A 19,504-nucleotide genomic window follows, 5' to 3' on the forward strand; every position below is an offset into this window, starting at 1 on the left:
GTTTGGTTCGTTAAATGTGATATGCCGTGCGTAACACCCATTTTTTATCATTTACTCTGCTACTTGAGTCATCTCTTTCGTCTCTCTCACTCTCCATGCCGCTTTCCACACAGACCTAGCCCCGCAACCTGTCACTCAAGGAGCGCATTTATTGTTGCTCGACCACAAGACACTTGCGCTCAGTCTGCATAGTCAATGCAACACCTGCAACAATGTTGATGACAATGATGCTGTTTCCACTTTGCGTCTAAATATAAATCCACAAGGATTCTATAATTACACTATTAGGTTGTGTTTCTTACATCGGCAAAGAGCTAGTTTGTGTTTCCTTAGCAAGTTTTGGCTAAATCATGTTAGCCGCTAATGCTAATTGCTAGTTAGCTAGCTAGCTAGCTAATAAATGTATTAAGTCAGAGCAGACGTAGCTAGCTACACAGCCTGATACCAGTGATGGTGTAGGCCTAAATCAGCATGTTGTTTGTGCAGCAGTATCTTCTAAATCAAAAATGATTACGCGAAGCATGAATATGTTTGCTACATGAAGTAGCTAAGTTCCCTAAAAAAACACTGACCAACACTTTGGTTCCTACCCTGTTACAATAACTCCTGCCTGGCATTTTCATTCATTGTCATGTCAAACAACACTGTATTCAAATGGCCCACTATTATATCCAAACTATAGAATTATAATAATCATTATGTTTCCATGATTCCAAAACAGTGTTTTGATCTAGTGAAATCGCAATTGCAACATTTGGTAAAAAGCAAGGCCTCAATTTGTTTTCCCATATCGTGCAGCCTATGTAGCAGTGCGGAAAGGATCTCAAGTGCAGAAAATGCAGAAATTGATGATTGCAGAAATACTTTTTCGGTTCAAGTTTAATTGAACAGTATAGAAAAATCACAATGGAGAAAGACCCATTGAAATCACAGAATGGATGTGTTGCCACCCTAGAGTCACGCTCTACTCATAAAGCAAATTTCTAATTTTTATTATTTAAAAACATCAGATACCGTCATACCGTCAATGGTTTTTTTTTTTTAAATACAATGATATTGACTTGCCTAGTTAAAAAATAAACAATAATAAAGATATGATATGATATGATATTTTGGCCCTATTGCCCCGCCCTACCGCCCTAGCTGAATGTATGTCGCTCTGGATAGAGCGGCTACTAAATGACCAAAATGTAAATGTTTAGGACACCCACGAGTTCATGAGCACCTTGCTGGGTCAGATGGCATCTCTAGCCCCGGTGCTGCAGAAGGTGGCGGCAGCGATGGATGGGACCTACACCTGCCCGGTGGAGACCCACTTCGGGTTCCAAATGCTCAGCACCAGGATCTGCAGCAGGTTAAATCTACACTCACAAACAGAGGGGACAAAATGCACATAAACACACTAACACATATGCACTGTAGATCTCTTGTTTTGTTCTCTATGTGTCTGTAACTGTGTGTGTTTCTCCTGTTTTTTTGTATTCAGGCTGTGGAAAGCAGACGACACCCAGCTGTCTACGGAAGTGGTGCCTGGTGGCTCAGTGAAAGCCAGCCTCCAGCTCTACCAAAGAAATAAGTGGCACTCCAATACATTAAATAGTGTTAAGATACTAGGATACAGGTCATGTCTAGTGCTTAATCTATTTTGATAGTTTGGGCCAACCCTTAACGGCATTGTTTTCGAAAGAATTGCGCTTCCATTTGGTTATTTACAGTGTAATGTGAAATGTGTCAGATTAGTGTTTCCTCTCTACCTACCTCCTCTGCTATAGGAGGAAGAGCTGTCGTTTAGGTGTGACTGTAGGGGGAAGGCTTCTGGTCAGCGCTGGTCTTTCCAGTCCCTGTAACAGTGAGTGAGCTCTGCACTGTTGTCTGTCATCTTGAGATACAGTACCTGTCTGCATGTACAATACAGTCGATTTGATATAGTTTATTGTCAAAATACTCAGCTATGAAGTTGTTCATCTCCAAAATGCTCCACTTTACTTTACAGTTGTCCTGGCATTGTAGTCACAGCTGAGGTGGCTTCTCTCTCCTTCTCTTTAACCTTCTCTGCTCTGTCCCTCTCCCTCTCTCTCTCCACCTCTCTGTTTGCATTGTCCTGGTCCTCCACTTGAAGAGGTTCAACTAGGTAAACCAACTAGGTAAACCTCAATCAAGATGGAGGACAAGATCCATAGAAGAATTAAAGAATAATCAGGAAAATGTCATAGTGCAAGTTTCAGATAAATAAGTCTGAATTTTTCTAAAATATTGTGTTTAATGAGTAAATGTGTTGTGTATGTATGTGTATAGCCGTATTTCTGTTGTTGTTTTCAGGGTGGATCCAAGTACATGCTGGTCAGTCTACTGAGCCACATCCGCTCCTCTACATCCTCAGGTAAGATACACACTCTACACACACAGAAACACTTGTGGGCAGGGGCGGAGCCAGAGGGCAGTTTGATGCTGATTGACATCTCATTTCACCTCTTGTTGAAAGAAGCATTTATTTTGACGTTCGGCGGCGCATTTTTCAAATCGAGGACGAGGAAGAGAGAATATTAACGTTGGTTGCGAGACACAGAAGAATAAGAATAACACACAGAAGAAGAGAGAATATTTCCACAGCTCCACGAGCTCTTTTCGCAATTGGTGAAAGCATCATATTTGAAGTAAGTTTTAAGGTTTAGCAGCGGGTTTGGGTATCCTGAACAACTTTTATACGAAAGTGTAAGTTAACGTTAGACCTTTGACTCCATTAACAGACAGTTAATCAGATAAGAGAGATCGGTTCCCAATTTAGCCTAACAGTATGTTTATCTGTGCTAGTAATACACACATATACAGTGCAGTGTCGTAAGTCACAGTATACAAATGTTTAGCGAATGTGGGGTAACTAGTAGGCTACAGCTGTCAGTGTTCAGCAAGTTAACATTCGGCCATTTGAAATCCATTAACTCAGCTAGATTTTCGTGCTTGAACTCAAAACGAACAATTGTTATTATCAATCTTACTGAAAAGTTTACCACAATTTGCAGATGGCCTGTTTGCTATCGTAAAGGTGTAAGAAATTATAGCTAGCTAAGTTACTTACTGCAGAGTAGGGCTAGCCATGATCTAACTAAACTCAGTAAAAAAAAGAAACGTCCTCTCACTGTCAACTGCGTTTATTTTCAGCAAATTTAATGTGTAAATATTTGAACATAATATATGAACATAACAAGATTCAACAACTGAGACAAAAAACTGAACAAGTTCCACAGACATGTGACCAACAGAAATGGAATAATGTGTCCCAGAACAAAGGGGGGTTCAAAATTAAAAGTAACCGTCAGTATCTGGTGTGGCCACCAGCTGCATTAAGTACTGCAGTGCATCTCCTCCTCATGGACTGCACCAGATTTGCCAGTTCTTGCTGTGAGATGTTACCCCACTCTTCCACCAAGGCACCTGCAAGTTCCCGGACATTTCTGTGGGGAATGGCCCTAGCCCTCACCCTCCGATCCAACAGGTCCCAGATGTGCTTGAGATCCGGGCTCTTCGCTGGCCATGGCAGAACACTGGCATTCCTGTCTGGCAGGAAATCACTCACAGAACGAGCAATATGGCTGGTGGCATTGTCATGCTGGAGGGTCATGTCAGGAAGAGTACCACATGAGGGAGGAGGATGTCATTGCCTGCAATGACAATAAGCTCAGTCCGATGATGCTGTGACATTCCGCCCCTGACCATGACGGACCCTCCACCTCCAAATCGATCCCGCTCCAGAGTACAGGCCTCTGTGTAACGCGGATAAACGCGAATCTGACCATCACCCCTGGTGAGTCAAAACCACGACTCAGTGAAAAGATTGCTAGTCCTGTCTGGACCAACGACGGTGGGTTTGTGCCCATAGGCGACGTTGTTGCCGGTGATGTCTGGTGTGGACCTGCCTTTACAACAGGCCTACAAGCCCTCAGTCCAGCCTCTCTCAGCCTATTGTGGACAGTCTGAGCACTGATGGAGGGATTGTGCATTCCTGGTGTAGCTCGGGCAGTTGTTGTTGCCATCCTGTACCTGTCCCGCTGGTGTGATATTCAATTGTACCAATCCTGTGCAGATGTTGCTACACGTGGTCTGCCACTGCGAGGACAATCAGTTGTCCATCCTGTCTCCCTGTAGTGCTGTCTTAGTCGTCTCACAGTATGGACATTGCAATTTATTGCCCTGGCCACATCTGCAGTCCTCATGCATCCTTGCAGCATGCCTAAGGCACGTTCACACAGATGAGCAGGGACCCTGGGCATATTTCTTTTGGTGTTTTTCAGAGTCTGTAGAAAGGCCTCTTTAGTGTCCTAAGTATTCATAACTGTGACCTTAATTACCTACCGTCTGTAAGCTGTTAGTGTCTTAACTACTGTTCCACAGGTGCATGTTCGTTAATTGTTGATGGTTCATTGAACAAGCATGGGAAACAGAAATCCCTTATTTACATAAGTATTCAGACCCTTTGCTATGTGACTCGATATTGAGCTCAGGTGCATCCTGTTTCCATTGATCAGCCTTGAAATGTTTCTGCTGCTTGATTGGAGTCCACCTGTGCTAAATTCAATTGATTGGACATGATTTGAAAAGGCAGACACCTGTCTATATAAGGTCCCACAGTTGACAGTACATGTCACAGCAAAAATCAAGCCAGGAGGTCGAAGGAATTGTCCACAGAGCTCCGAGACAGGATTGTGTCGAGGCACAAATCTGGGGAAAATAACCCAAAAATGTCTGCAGCATTGGAGGTCCCCAATAACTCAGTGGCCTCCATCATTCTTAAATGGAAAACGTTTGGAACCACCAAGAATCTTCCTAGAGCTGGCCGCCCGGCCAAACTGAGCAATCTGGGGAGAAGGGTCTTGGTCAGGGAGGTGACCAAGAACCCAATGGTTCCTCTGTGGAGATGGGAGAACCTTCCAGAAGGACAACCATTTCTGCAGCACTCCACCAATCAGGCTTTTATGGTAGAGTGGCCAAACGGAAGCCACTTTTCAGTAAAAGGCACATGACAGCCTGCTTGGAGTTTGCCAAAAGGCACCTAAAGACTCTCAGACCATGAGAAACAAGATTCTTTGGTCTGATGAAACCATGATGGAACTCTTTGGCCTGAATGCCAACCGTAACGTCTGGAGGAAACCTGGCACCATCCCTACAGTGAAGAATGGTGGTGGCAGCATCATGCTGTGGGGATGTTTTTCAGCGGCAGGAACTAGGAGACTAGTCAGGATCGAGGCAAAGAAGAATGGAGCAGAGTACAGCGATATCCTTGATGAAAACCTGCTCCAGAGCGCTCAGCACCTCAGACTGGGGTGAAGGTTCACCTTCCAACAGGACAACGACCCTAAGCACACAGCCAAGACAAGGCAGGAATGGCTTCGGGATAAGTCTCTGAATGTCCTTGAGTGGCCCAGCCAGAGCCCGGACTTGAACCTGATGGAACATTTCTGGAAAGACCTGAAAATAGCCATGCAGCAATGTTCCCCATCCAATCTGACAGAACTTGAGAGGATCTGCAGAGAAGAATGGAAGAAACTCCCCAAATACAGATATGCCAAGTTTGTAGCTTCATACCCAAGAAGAAGACTCGAGGCTGTAATTTTTGCCAAAGGTGCATCAACAAAGTACTGGATAAAGGGTCTGAATAATAATAATAATTATTATTGTTAAATAAATTAGCAAAAATGTCTTAACCTGTTTTTGCTTTGTCATTATGGGGTATTGTGTGTAGTTTGATGAGGGGGAATTTTTTTTTAATACATTTTAGAATAAAGCTGTAACCTAACAAAATGTGGAAAAAGTCAAGGGTTCTGAATACTTTCCGAAGGCACTGTATATCTAGTCAAAGAGGGATACCTAGTCAGTTGCACAACTGAATCCATTCAACCAAAATGTGTCTTCCGCATTTAACATAAACCCTCTGAATCAGAGAGGTGCGGGGGGCTGTCTTAATCAGAGCAGTTGTTGTGGGTTAACTCCTTGCTCAAGGGCAGAACGGCAGATTTTTCTACGTTGCCGGTTCAGGAATTTGAATCAGGAACCTTTTGGTTACTGGCCCAAACACTCTTAATCTCCAGGCTACCTGCTGCCCCTAGAGTATCAAGTATATCAGAGAATTTGCAATAACTGAAGCCGATGCTTAGGCCAGGTCTCTTTTGAAAAATTGATTTTTATCTCAATGAGAAAAACCTGTATAAACAAAGGTTACATAAAATACAAATGCACAGCACAGGATACAAGACTAATTATGGCAAAATGCTATCATGTTTTTATAGCCGCTAGGCTACATACTGAAAAGGAAGGCCCTCCTAACATCTAACATCAGCTAGCCTCTCAAAAACACAGAACCCGCATGTTTCTTTAAACTTGATTTCTTCTTGCTCCTTTTCTTTATTCATATTCTCTAAAACATGTCCAATAAATTCAAAATGAAGACGCCTTAGCTCTGCTCTGGACCCTTAATGAGATCATATGGCTACGCAAGCCCAGTCATTCATCCTGTCAGTCTCCGTGCAGGAGACGATGTGATGTCCTCCTCTTTCTGGATGGCACAAGCTGACCACAGGCCTGCACTTGCAGCCAATTTAACGTCCCGTCCGTCTATTTATGAGGGCTGTTTGAGACGGCCAAACAGAATTAATAACACACTTCGCCTTCGATTTCGGGAAGTATTAGTGAATTACAGGAACTGGCTGACACAGTTCACGTCTCTGGGCGAAGGCAGATGCGTAGAGCTGACTGGCTCTGTCTTCTGAGTCACTGACGAGATAGGAGAAGATGTTGCTGTGGTTGTGTCGGAGAAATGGATGTCTGTACTTGTTAAGTTTACTTACGAAGACACTTTGTCAACCGCAAATGTTTGACCGCTGTTGGTGTTGCAGTCTGCATTGGAAACGACACCTCATTCATCAAATTCTGAGCAGAAAAAAAGTACCGTCCAAGAGAAATAAATACTGTTAATATCCTATGATTTTGGCTTTGTTCCACTTTGTTCCAATCCTAAAGACAGCATACAAGATTCCGAGGCAATCAAAATAACATGGCTAAAAGCATCTCTCTTTTACCAGTGCTCTGAGTTAATAAGGCATGTTAATCACAGGCAGATTAGAACAGAACATATTATTCTGCATACGCAGCCCACTATGGGCACCCCACAAATCAGCATCACCCGCAGGGGTCACAGAGTGCCCGAGAGGTCGCTTCTCCACCACCTTCGATCCTAATCCTGCACAATTCATCTCGATGGTCAACCAAAACAAAACCCGCTGAAGAGCTGCCGACTCTAAAGAATAAAAGGCAAATAAGACAGAGGACTAGCAGCAATCCTTTCGATACACACTAGGAAACGCAGGTGCACTCACTGTTCTGGCCCTTCCCTCTGGCCTGGATGCGGTGTCTGAACCACCAGTCCAGGTGGCTTAAAAGACCAGACCGGAATGAACTTTCAAGAAGAAATGGATAGTATTTACACCTGGAATCCCAAATGAAGCAACCATCTCTTTGAATAGCGAATGTAATTAATCAGTTTATGAGCGGCGCCAGAATGAAAACCATCTGATTTGCCTGTTCCACTCTGGGTATGGGCTACCACACACTGATGGATGGCAAGCTGGGGCAGCAGTGGGTGAGGTGATATTTATTAGTCTGTGATATACAGCACAAGCAGCATGAAGGGTTGTGTCCGGTCTGAGTACATGGTAAGCACTAGCCTGAAACAATATAAGCTTGCGAGATCAGGATGGTGGATCAGGCTAGGTAACAACAGCTCTAGTTCAACATGCCTTTCTCTGTCTTTCTGTCTGTTTCTCTAACTCCTCATAAACCATATACATAATTTGTCCATCTCTGACTCACTCACCCACTCAATCCCCTGTAGGTTATTTGACCACTGAAGACAACATTTTTCTCCAGCATCTTTCTCTAGCGCTACAGAGCTTTACAGACTCAACACTGACCTTGTGGGGACCTCTGCTGGTGTTTTACTGAGCTCACCGTTCTCAACAACTGCTGCTTTTTAGAGTTCTGGTGTGATGAATATAGTTGGTGAATGTGTATTTGCAACAATACCTTGACCAGGTGATGTTCCTACTTTTGTCACTAGATGTCAGCAGAAATACTGTTGGATGATTTTCTTTACAGTTTTTCTCAATTGCTAAAACACCATTTCTGAAACCTTGCTCCATTTCCTGAAAACATTCAACACAAAACCTAATCTTCAAGCACTATTTACATAACCTCTGACTCCTCTCGCAAAATGAAACATTCGCCTCGAAACAGTTTTACCTGTGTTCAAAATCAAACACGGCTCTCAAATCAGAAACAAAGTGATCAAAATGATATACATTTTCAAGCAGTCAGTAAACAATACACCGAAAAAATAGAAAACACATTGTTCAAAACATACAATTCTCAGGGAGAAGTACATTTTTAATCTAAAAAAAATATTCATATTTTTCCGTCATTGTCTTTTGATGAACGAAAGCATGTTCTATCATAGTAGCTCAAAATTGATCAGAAATTACTACTCTGCTTTGCTCTTTGCAATTTTGTTCTTCCTCCTCCTTGTACCCCTATTTTTACAGTGCTGTACCCTGCATCTCACAAACTTGTCCTTTGTCTCTGTGATACTGTCATTCTTGTTCTTTGTTGATATGAACCTGCAACCAGTCAAAATCTATTGAGCAGTCAGTACTGTTAATAAATGGAAAGCACAATGTTCAGGGCCATACAATTAGTCCATTGTACAGTATACAGCCTACAATGCACTGTACTACAGTCTACAATACTAAAAGGGACAAAAATCAAAGGAGTAAACATGTGATCAATGTGCTTCTTCTTGTCTTTGGGCTGGGTCAGGCCAGAGCACTTCGTCGACATCACAAGCGATATTGTCCCTCCTGAGGCAACGGGGGAAGAAGCCTCGTGTGCCGTATCCAGCCCTGACATGATTCCTCACCTATATCACCACAGGCTAAATCCATGGCTTGCAGCAGATTTACTCTGATGTAGGGTTGTCTGTCATACACTTTCCATCTCCAAGAGGAGAAAATTTCCTCAATCGGATTCAGGAAAGGCAAGTATGGAGAGAGGTACAAGTTCATAAACTGGCCATTGATGTTAAACCATTCCCTTACCTGAGCAGCTCGGTGGAAACTGACATTGTCCCACACTATCACATAGGTGGGAATGGGATTCTCATTTAGCTCTTGATCCTGCTGCTCTTGAACCTGCTGCTCAAATAAAATATATCTTAGATTAGCAATAAATCTTAGAAGTTGCTGGGTGTTATATGGCCCGAGTGTAACATGGTGATGTAGAACACCATGGTTGCTGATAGCAGCACAGATTGTGACATTGCCACCTCGTTGACCAGGGACTTCAACAATGGCCCGCTGTCCAATCATGTTTGGGCCTCTCCTTCTCCTCTTTGTTAGATTGAAGCCTGCTACATCGACAGAGATGAACTCATGGGGTCTGTCCAAGGATTCCAAGTCAAATATTGTCTGTGTAGAAATACAATATACTGTATGTAGGATTTTGCAAGTCGTACAGAGACAGTGCTATACTGTAGAGTACAATTAGGCTTCTGATTCACATACATTGTATGTACTGAAGAGTAATGTCATTCACATAGTATGTTTTAGTACTGTAGACAATCTGGATTCTCTATTTGTATTTGATTGTTGCCACACGTGTTTACCAGTATGGATGACATGTGCATTAGAGTGAAGAATGTGTTTTGAGTTTTGCTGAAAAGTCTAAGTGAGATCTGCAAATTGTGTTTACCATGTGATATGGTTTAAGGTATTGACAACAGACTGCATAATTAGGTAAATGAGTCCAGGAAACTGAGAACTTTGTTCAGCCAATGGGTTTTAGTGTTTTAGCAATTGAGAAAAACTGTAATGAGATGTATGTTTTAGACATACAATCAATTTTTCCAAAAATATAATTGAATTCAAAACTCTAAACTGTCTTGATATGGGTTCTTTAAGGTGTAAACTTTACAATGACATTTGCTAAACTTTCACAGACTTCTATCTACAACTTAATCTGAGTACCCAGATATATTTTCTATAGGCATTTCCCTAAAACAATACCCAGGCCTAAAGTACCAATAACCACCCAAAAATGTCACACTGCTAAATTCTTATAATTGTACTGATTTTTTTACAGTAAAAATAACATTATCATGATTTCATGTGATTTGAATATGAATTATATTTAGAAATCCTCTTCAAAAATGAACAATGTGACAGAGTAAAGCCTATCATCCCCATAAATGCAATTGAGAGGTAAATCCACATATTTATCCATAAGGTGGCGCTCTAACCTGCTTATGAGGTTATCTGGTATTCGGAATGACCTGAAGAGGTATACAGGAGCCCTCTGTTCATGCTCACTGACACACCGTGTGACTGACTGCCAACAGCTGCCTCTCGCCGGCTTGCTGGCCTGTGTATGCTTCGGACAGATTCTATTAATATGTCCCTTTCCTCTCATTGACCCATACAAATATCAAGACTAACACACACACAGATTAACATAAACATCCACACCTTCATATTAGGTTACGTCTAGAGAGCTGTCATACACATGTATACATCTAAAACTCAAATGCCCATTTTCTAACATGAAATGTAGAGTCTTGAAGCACTGGGTGCAATGCCAGAGGCAGTGCTCCCCCGACCCTCCCTGTTTCTAAACGTTGATCTCTCTACCAGGTGCATTGCAAGACTAAACCCTACATGCGTAAGCAGTAGCTCCTCGTCATCTCCAGGTATCACATTCTTTCCTGGTTAGAGTCCGTGTGCCTTTGGTCCTTGGGTCAAATGTCTCCTCCGGTCTTTGACACCCCCTCTGGTCCCTGTGACACACAACAAATTGCCAGTGCAGGTGTAGCTGCTCTCAGCTTCTTGCCTAAGCACACTCCACACAGTATATTTGCATGGCATGCACGGTGTGGATATATATCATCAATCTATCTGTTCCGGTGACAATGCAGTAAGTGTTTATGCTTATGGAAATAGAACCTGGCGCTGGCAGCAAACGTGCAAGCTAGAGCAGAATTTGAGCTGTGCCGTAAGCTAACGTTCTCGTGTGTGTTTCTGCTAGGTGATCTCTTTTACCGATGCTGTCGAATCCAATTGTATCTTTCTGTATCGCACCAACCCTCACTGTCTTTCTGTCTGTCACTGACCCGTTTTGAGCCTGAGCTTGACTTGATTGATTGTCCACTGGGCACCGATGTCATTTCAACGTCTAGTTTTGATTTACATTTGGTTGAGTTGTCAACTAACAGGAATTCACCATGTCATTTTTTTTTTTTTTTTTAAGGTGAAAAAAAGATGACAATCCCTGACGTTGATGACTTTTTGCCAGTCTAATCAGTTTTACACGTTGATTCAAAGTCATCACATAGATTGATTGATTTTATTGAAATGATGTGGAAACCACGTTGATTCAACCAGTTTTTGTGACTTGCCCTCGTTTATTTTAGTTGTCAAGTTTCTGAATTACTGTGAGTGTTTATAATTTTTTTTTCCTTCTATCAGCCCCCCTCATTTTAGATGCAGTCTTGTTCTTGAGCGCTGATGTCCCCTTTCTTAGATTCCCTTTTCCTGCAAAAGTCATTGTGATTTTGAATACATTACATGTCATGCCTTCGCCAACACAAATATTGGTGACACATGCGGCCAGACAGGCCACCCCAACTGGATTAAGACCGTTAAACAGGATTGCTTCTATGGGATTTGCTCATTATCGTCTAAAAGGTCATCTGAACCACTGGCAGTATTTTGATAGCACTTTTCTAGACGGCAGCTGCTGCATTGTCATCTGTCATATGACATACTGTACAGGCAGTTTAGCTTTGGAGTATTGATTAGCAATCACCACCAGTGTCATGTAGTGACATTTGTAAGTAGTACCATCATTGAAAATGCAAATGTGGATCTCATTCATGTTTGCTCTCGCTGTGTAATATACTGATGGTATGTTATTTTTGCAATATCATGTACAAAAGGATGCCCTTGGGCCTCCATATACAGTAACTGTATGGACTTTGCGGTTGTCATGTCAAATTGGAAAATGCTCATGAACACTGCGTAGATTACGGTCTGGGAGCAGAACACAAGCATGGGTTCCTTGAGAACATAGTGCAAGTTGTGAGAGCAGGCAGTGATGCATCCCCATGTATTCCTCACACCCAAACAAAGATCAGCTAGTCTTTGCAGTTGTCTGGGCAGTTAGATACACGCTTGCGCCGGTCCTTTAAGAGCTCAGCGCACCTTTGCTCTGTTGCCCTGTTTACCTCCAGATATGGCCCATGGTCTGTGAGGAAATGTGAACACACCAATCCCTCTAGGTTGGCAAGTGTCAGGGAAAGACGATCAGCAGGGAGGCGGGGTTGTCTCAAATACTTTCCAACGTCATGTAGAGTTCACACCTTCCATTTTAAGCCAGAGTTAGGGTAGAAGGCAACAGGGCAGGCAATTGGGGTCAGCGAGACAGTCCCACAGAGAAAGAGAGTGAAGCTTCATGAACATAAGCAACTAATCTAGCAAGATTAGTAGAACATTTTCTTTTAAAGGGTAACCTGACACTGACTGCACAGGCTGGCCAGAGGAAGTCTTCCACCAACAAGAACATCAAGAAGCTGCGCACCATCTGCATGGTGTCCAGCCTGACCCAGCTGGCAACACTGGGTGTCCGAGGTCAAGGACAAGCAAGCCAAGGAGCCTTTCGCCTGGGCTCCTGACGCCCTAAGAGAGCTTTGGGACGAACCACCAAAGACGCCAAGAACCACTAAATTAGGAACTTGGGAGAAGGTTTGTCCCGGTCAGGATCTCACCACTGGCACCAACATACCTGCTGATCAGAACAATCCTTCAGCTGTCCAGCAGGAGTCCCAAGGCAGTTCTCCTCCTTCCCAATTGGTGGGTAAAAGGAAGACTCTGCTAGTGCTTCAAGGGGAGTCCCGGATCAAGACCAAGCAGGTGGTGAAGACTGTGACCAGCGGCATTCAGGAGAGGAGTGTGGGCAATACATTTCTGACCGAGCGGATCTGTAAGGAGGCTCCACCACCAGGGGACGAGATAGACAGGATGCTGAGCAAGAGGGGGTCGGCCACACTCCGCAGAAAGTGCTCCAATGTGTTGGAGCTGACCTGCAGCTGGAAGGAGAAGGAGTGGAATGTACCGTCAGAGGGAGAATTTGGAGATGGGCACACCTGTAGCGTGGACACAGAGGATAGTCGGTACTCTGAGGCAGCGGAAAGGGCCCTTGAGGTGGAGAGCGGCCAAGGTAAACCTGGACAGATAGACCGCTCTAAACCTGGACAGACAAACAGCACTGTAGCTGGACAGACAAACAGCACTGAAGCTGGACAGACAGACAGCTCTAAACCTGGACAGACAGACAGCTCTAAACCTGGACAGACAGACAGCTCTAAACCTGGACAGACAGACAGCTCTAAACCTGTAAAGACAGATAGCACTGAGTCATCCGGGGAGGCCAAGCAGAGGGACAATGACAGCGTCTCACCGAAAGGGAAAATTGAGTCATGGGTGAGGGTCAAAATACCCTCCATTTCAGTGTGAGTTCAATGTTCTTTCTTTGTGTACAATTGATGGTGCGTGACGGCCCGTCATTGACCATTGCCCCAAAATATGTAAAGGATAATGCTAATACACCTGCTGTATATGATTTTTATACAGCACATTTCTGCTCAAATAAAACGGTATAGTGCAAAACCTGTTCTGAGCTTTACAGCGGAAATGGATGTGGCCATGTTTGATGATTGTTTCGGGTTTTTTTGTAAATATTTTTTGTGATTGTCCTTCACAGGGGCAGAAAGGAGTTGGATGACGCCAACAGGATCAACGCTCTCTCAAGGAAGTACAGTGCCGTGGGCGATCTGAAGAGCCGCTGGCAGAACTGGTCCTCGACGCACACCGTCAACCAGAAGCTCAACCCCTTCAGTGAGGACTTTGACTATGAATACTCCATGTCCCTACGCCTCCGCAAGGGCGAGGAGGGTTACGGACGTCCTAAAGAAGGCACGAAAACAGCCGAACGGGCCAGGCGAGCCGAGCAACACATCCACGGTGAGATAGCCGACATGTGCTATGTGATCAGGACTATGAATGACCCAGATCCTGACGGGAAGACCCGAGTCACTTTCAGAGAACTGTTTGATAGATACGTACGCATCTCTGACAAGGTGGTGGGGATTCTTCTGAGAGCCAGGAGGCATGGGAAGGTGGCGTTCGAGGGGGAGATGCTGTGGCAAGGACAGGATGACGGTGTTATCATCACCCTGTTGGTGTGACGTCATCTGCGGTGGAACCATACAGAACTAAGGAGACATAAGTCCTTTTTAACATTGAATGATTATGCGCTGATAGATGTGGATATGTTTCTCAATAGGAACTTAGACGATTTGCTGCTATGGTTTACTGAAGATTTGATATCAGTATCTAACTCAATATTATATGTTATTTTGTTGCTTACAGCTGCAGTGTATTTATTTCCTGTGGGCACCATGCTTGAACTTGATTGATTTGTGTTGGATTAAAGCTTTTTACTAGCTTTTAAAGAACAGTTTTCTATGTCTTTATGTTATATCTGAACTCATGAATCATGTTAGAACATGTATTAATATATGCCTAATAAATAGCTTCTTTGACTTGAGGAACATTGTGTAGGTTAAACAGGGATTGAGTTTCATGATGCACAGCACAAGCCAACTCTGATGAGATTTAGGAGACATGAAATCTGAGACACACCATGCATGGGAGGCTGGTGGGAGGAGCTATAGGAGGACTTGTCATTGTAATGGCTGGAATGTAATCAATGGAGTGGTAACAAACACATGGAAACTACGTGTTGGACTCCATTCCATTTATTCCATTCCAGCCTTTACAATAAGCCTGTACTCCTATAGCTCCTTCCACCAGCCCCCTCTGATGCCATGTATTGTGTGCCTGACAGAGCTGAACTCAGATGTGGGCACATTGGCTGCGTTTAGACAGGCAGCCCAATTGTGATGTTATTTTCACTAATCAGATCAGCTCTGAAAAATAGTTGATGTGAGAAGATCTGATGTGATTGGTCAAAAGACCAATTAGTGGAAAAAATATCAGAACTGGGTTGCCTGTGTGAACGCAGCCCTTGTGAACATGTTTGACCTCCATGTCTGATACCTAAGTCTAAAATACACTTGATACTGTATTAATCAACAAAACTTGGTGTCAGTTTACGGTCTCTGATATGGATTGTCCACTTTTATTTGAATAACCATACTTTCTATTTGTCAATCTATCTATCAATCTATTAATTTGAATGTAATTGTTATGAAGGGAGTTAATAGTAGAAATAAAGAAAAACCCTTGAATGAGTAGGTGTTCTTTTGACCGGTAAAGTATTATGTTTTCATGTATTTTCAAGAGGACCATAATTGAAATAACTAACTTTGTGTCATCCTTGATTATTTGAATGTCATTGTACTGTATCCACATGTGTGGTTATATTGTGTTTAAAATGGTAAAATAAATCAAATCAAATAAATATTACAGGAATGTAATAATTTAAATGTAGAGGTTTGTTCTTTATGAATGCAGAATCCACCTGACTTTCCTCATTTGTGTTCAGAGCAAATTATGTAAAGAAAGGCTATCTCCAGACAGGAACTTAATATTACAGTACTTGATGCATCTTGTGGCAAAAAAATTATTATTATTATTATTATTAATTATTTTTTCTTGGTAATCTACCACCATCCAGTTTTTGGTTGACTTGTATTCATTTATCTGCCTTTCTTTTTGCTTTGAAATTGAAAGTAGAATTGGTTACACCTGTGTCTATCACTTAAATAGTCATCCAGCAGGTTATCCCAATAAGCCCAATCAGGATCACCTGGATACTAGAACTAACCCAAAATCAAATCAAATCAAATTGATTTAATTTAACCCAAGGGTGCTCTCCAGTGGCAACCTCGGGTAGTACACTCAAGGGAGAAAACCTGACCTGCGACAGGCACAAGCAGACAAATAACGGCGCAGTGGTGTGCAGATTGGCATCTCGGAATGCACAACTCATCGGTCCTTGTCATGGATGAGGCTATTGCAGCAGACGACCACACCGGGTTCCACTCCTATCAGCTAAAAACAAGAAGAAGTGGCTCCAGTGGGCATGTGATCACCAAGACAGGACAACTGAGGAGTGGAAAAACATTGTCTGGAACATGACAGTGAGTTCAGATTACTTGACCGGCCTGCGCAGTCCCCAGACCTCAACCCTATAGAGCATCTTTGGGATGAGATGGAAAGGGCTGTTCGCAACATAAATGCACTGCCGTCCAATCTGCAGTAACTGCGTGATGCCATCGCGGGAGCATGGACCAACAACCCTGCGGAACGTTTCCGACACGTTGTAGAATACCCCGAATAATTCAGGCTGTTCTGGAGGCAAAGGGGGTTCCGACCCAGTACTAGATAGGCGTACCTAATGAACTGTCCAGTGAGTGTATAATAATAATAAATGCCATTCAGCAGAAACTTTTATCCAAATCGAGTTGCAGTCATGCCATTTGAACGGTTCTGAATTAGTTTGACCTTTAGAATTGTGTAGTAGGCTTGCATAAATGCCATTTGCATCGGTGTAAAGTGTACTTAAGTAAAAATACTTTAAAGTATGTATCTGTAGTTTACTTTCTAATTTTGCCAACTTTTACTCCACTACATTTAATTCAAACAGCTTGGAAAATTCCAGAAAATAATGTCATGGCTTTAGAAGCTTCTGATAGGCTAATTGACATCATTTGAGTCAATCGGAGGTGTACCTGTGGGTGTATTTCAAGGCCTACCTTCAAATTCACTGCCTCTTTGCTTGACATGATGGGAAAATCAACAGAAATCAGCCAAGACCTCAGAAAATAAATTGTAGACCTCCACAAGTCTGGTTCATCCTTGGGAGCAATTTCCAAACGCCTGAAGGTAGCACGTTCATCTGTACAAACAATAGAACGCAAGTATAAACACCATGGGACCACGCAGCCGACACACCGCTCAGGAAGGAGACGCGTTCTGTCTCCTAGAGATGAACGTACTTTGGTGCAAAAAGTGTAAATCAATCAAAGAACAACAGCAAAGGACCTTGTGAAGATGCTGGAGGAAACAGGTACAAAAGTATCTATATCCACAGTAAAACGAGTCCTATATCGACATAACCTGAAAGGCCGCTCAGCAAGGAAGAAGCCACTGCCCCAAAACCACCATAAAAAAGCCAGAATATGGTTTACAACTGCACATGGGGACAAAGATCGTACTTTTTGGAGAAATGTCTTCTGGTCTGATGAAACAAAAATATAACTGTTTGCCCATAATGACCATTGTTATGTTTAGAGGAAAAAGGGGGAGGCTTGCAAGCCGAAGAACAACATCCCAACCGTGAAGCACGGAGGTGGCAGCATCATGTTGTGGGGGTGCTTTGCTGCAGGAGGGACTGGTGCACTTCACAAAATAGATGGCATCATGAGGAGAGAAAATTACATGGATATATTGAAGCAACATCTCAAGACATCAGTCAGGAAGTTAAAGCTTGGTCCCAGATGGGTCTTCCAAATGGACAATGACCCCAAGCATACTTCCATAGTTGTGGCAAAATGGCTTAAGGACAACAAAGTCAAGGTATTGGAGTGGCTATCACAAAGCCCTGACCTCAATCCTATAGAAAATGTGTGGGCAAAACTGAAAAAACGTGTGCGAGCAAGGAGGCCTACAAACCTGACTCAGTTATACCAGCTCTGTCATGAGGAATGGGCCAAAATTCACCCAATTTACTGTGGAAAGCTTGTGGAAGGCTACCCGAAACGTTTGACCCAAGTTAAACGATTGAAAGGCAATGCTACCAAATACTAATTGAGTGTTTTGAAACTTCTGACCCACTGGGAATGTGATAAAGAAATAAAAGCGGAAATAAATCACCCTACAATTATTCTGACATTTCACATTCTTATAATAAAGTGGTGATCCTAACTGACCTAAGACAGGGAATTTTTACTAGGATTAAATGTCAGGAATTACGAAAAACTGAGTTTTTAAATGTATTTGGCTAAGGTGTGTGTAAACTTTCGACTTCAACTGTAAGTCCAAAAATGGATGTAGCATCTAGCTCCTTTAAATTGATCAAAAGTGTGCGAGTTTGAACATGTGTTCATTAGGCCTATGGATTTTTTTTTTATCAGCATGAATTAGATTGAGCAATAAAAGCCCCACTTTTATTCCATAGGCTGGGATTTTTTAAATTGGACCTTTATTTAACTTGGCAAGTCAGTTAAGAACAAAATCTTATTTTCAATGACGGCCTAGGAACAGTGGGTTAACTGCCTGTTCAGGGGCAGAACGACAGATTTGTACCTTGTCAGCTTCAGGATTACGGTTGCAAGCGTATTTTTCACTGGCTGTCCAATGGTTTCAAAAACAATGATTGATAGGCAACTTAAACTTCTTGAATTCAACCATTATTGGTTTCAACTACACATTTAGGTTTGTGAACAGCCATCCACAACAACCACAATCCATAATGCACAAATAGCTAAATGAGAGAGCAGCAGTGTTGATTCACATCAATGCGCTATGTAGATATTAATAATAAATGATATCCGTATTGCCGTAGACTACAGTCGTGGCCAAAAGTTTTGAGAATGACACAAATATTAATTTCCACACAGTTTGCTGCTTCAGTGTCTTTAGGTATTTTTGTCAGATGTTACTATGCAATACTGAATTACGCGCATTTCATAAGTGTCAAAGGCTTTTGACAATTACGTGAAGTTGATGCAAAGAGTCAATATTTGCAGTGTTGCCCCGTCTTTTTCAAGACCTCTGCAATCCGCCCTGGCATGCTGTCAATTAACTTCTAGGCCACATCCTGACACTGATGGCAGTCCATTCTTGCATAATTAATGCTGGGAGTTAGTCAGAATTTGTGGATTTTTGTTTGCCCACCTGCCTCTTGAGGATTGACCACAAGTTCTCAATGGGATTAAGGTCTGGGGAGTTTCCTGGCCATGGACCTAAAATATCAATGTTTTGTTCCCCGAGCCACTTAGTTATCACTTTTGCCTTATGGCAAGGTGCTCCATCATGCTGGAACAGGCATTGTTAGTCACCAAACTGTTCCTGGATGGTTGGGAGAAGTTTCTCTCTGAGGATGTGTTGGTACCATTCTTTATTCATGGCTGTGTTCTTAGGCAAAATTGTGAGTGAGCCCACTCCCTTGGCTGAGAAGCAATCCCACACATGCATGGTCTCAGGATGCTTTACTGTTGGCAAGACACAGGACTGATGGTAGCGCTCACCTTGTCTTCTCCGGACAAGCTTTATTCTGGATGCCCCAAACAATCGGAAAGGGAATTCATCAGAGAAAATGACTTTACCCCAGTCCTCAGCAGCCCAATCCCTGTACCTTTTGCAGAAAATCAGTCTGTCCTTGA

General features: G+C 42.8%; 1 protein-coding gene across 1 annotated transcript; it reads left to right on the top strand.

Moving 5' to 3' along the window:
- Nucleotides 1-1,217: 1,217 nt before the first annotated feature.
- LOC115132583 (actin-binding Rho-activating protein-like) lies at nucleotides 1,218-15,592 on the top strand. The gene is given in 6 exon segments (XM_065021067.1): nucleotides 1,218-1,354; nucleotides 1,487-1,541; nucleotides 2,320-2,380; nucleotides 12,558-12,699; nucleotides 12,701-13,603; nucleotides 13,855-15,592. Coding segments are annotated over 6 exon segments (1,782 nt in total). The 3' UTR covers nucleotides 14,339-15,592.
- The last annotated feature ends 3,912 nt before the right edge of the window (nucleotides 15,593-19,504 follow it).

The sequence above is a fragment of the Oncorhynchus nerka genome, linkage group LG7 (genome assembly GCF_034236695.1).
Source record: "Oncorhynchus nerka isolate Pitt River linkage group LG7, Oner_Uvic_2.0, whole genome shotgun sequence".
NCBI classification, from domain to species: Eukaryota; Metazoa; Chordata; class Actinopteri; order Salmoniformes; family Salmonidae; genus Oncorhynchus; species Oncorhynchus nerka.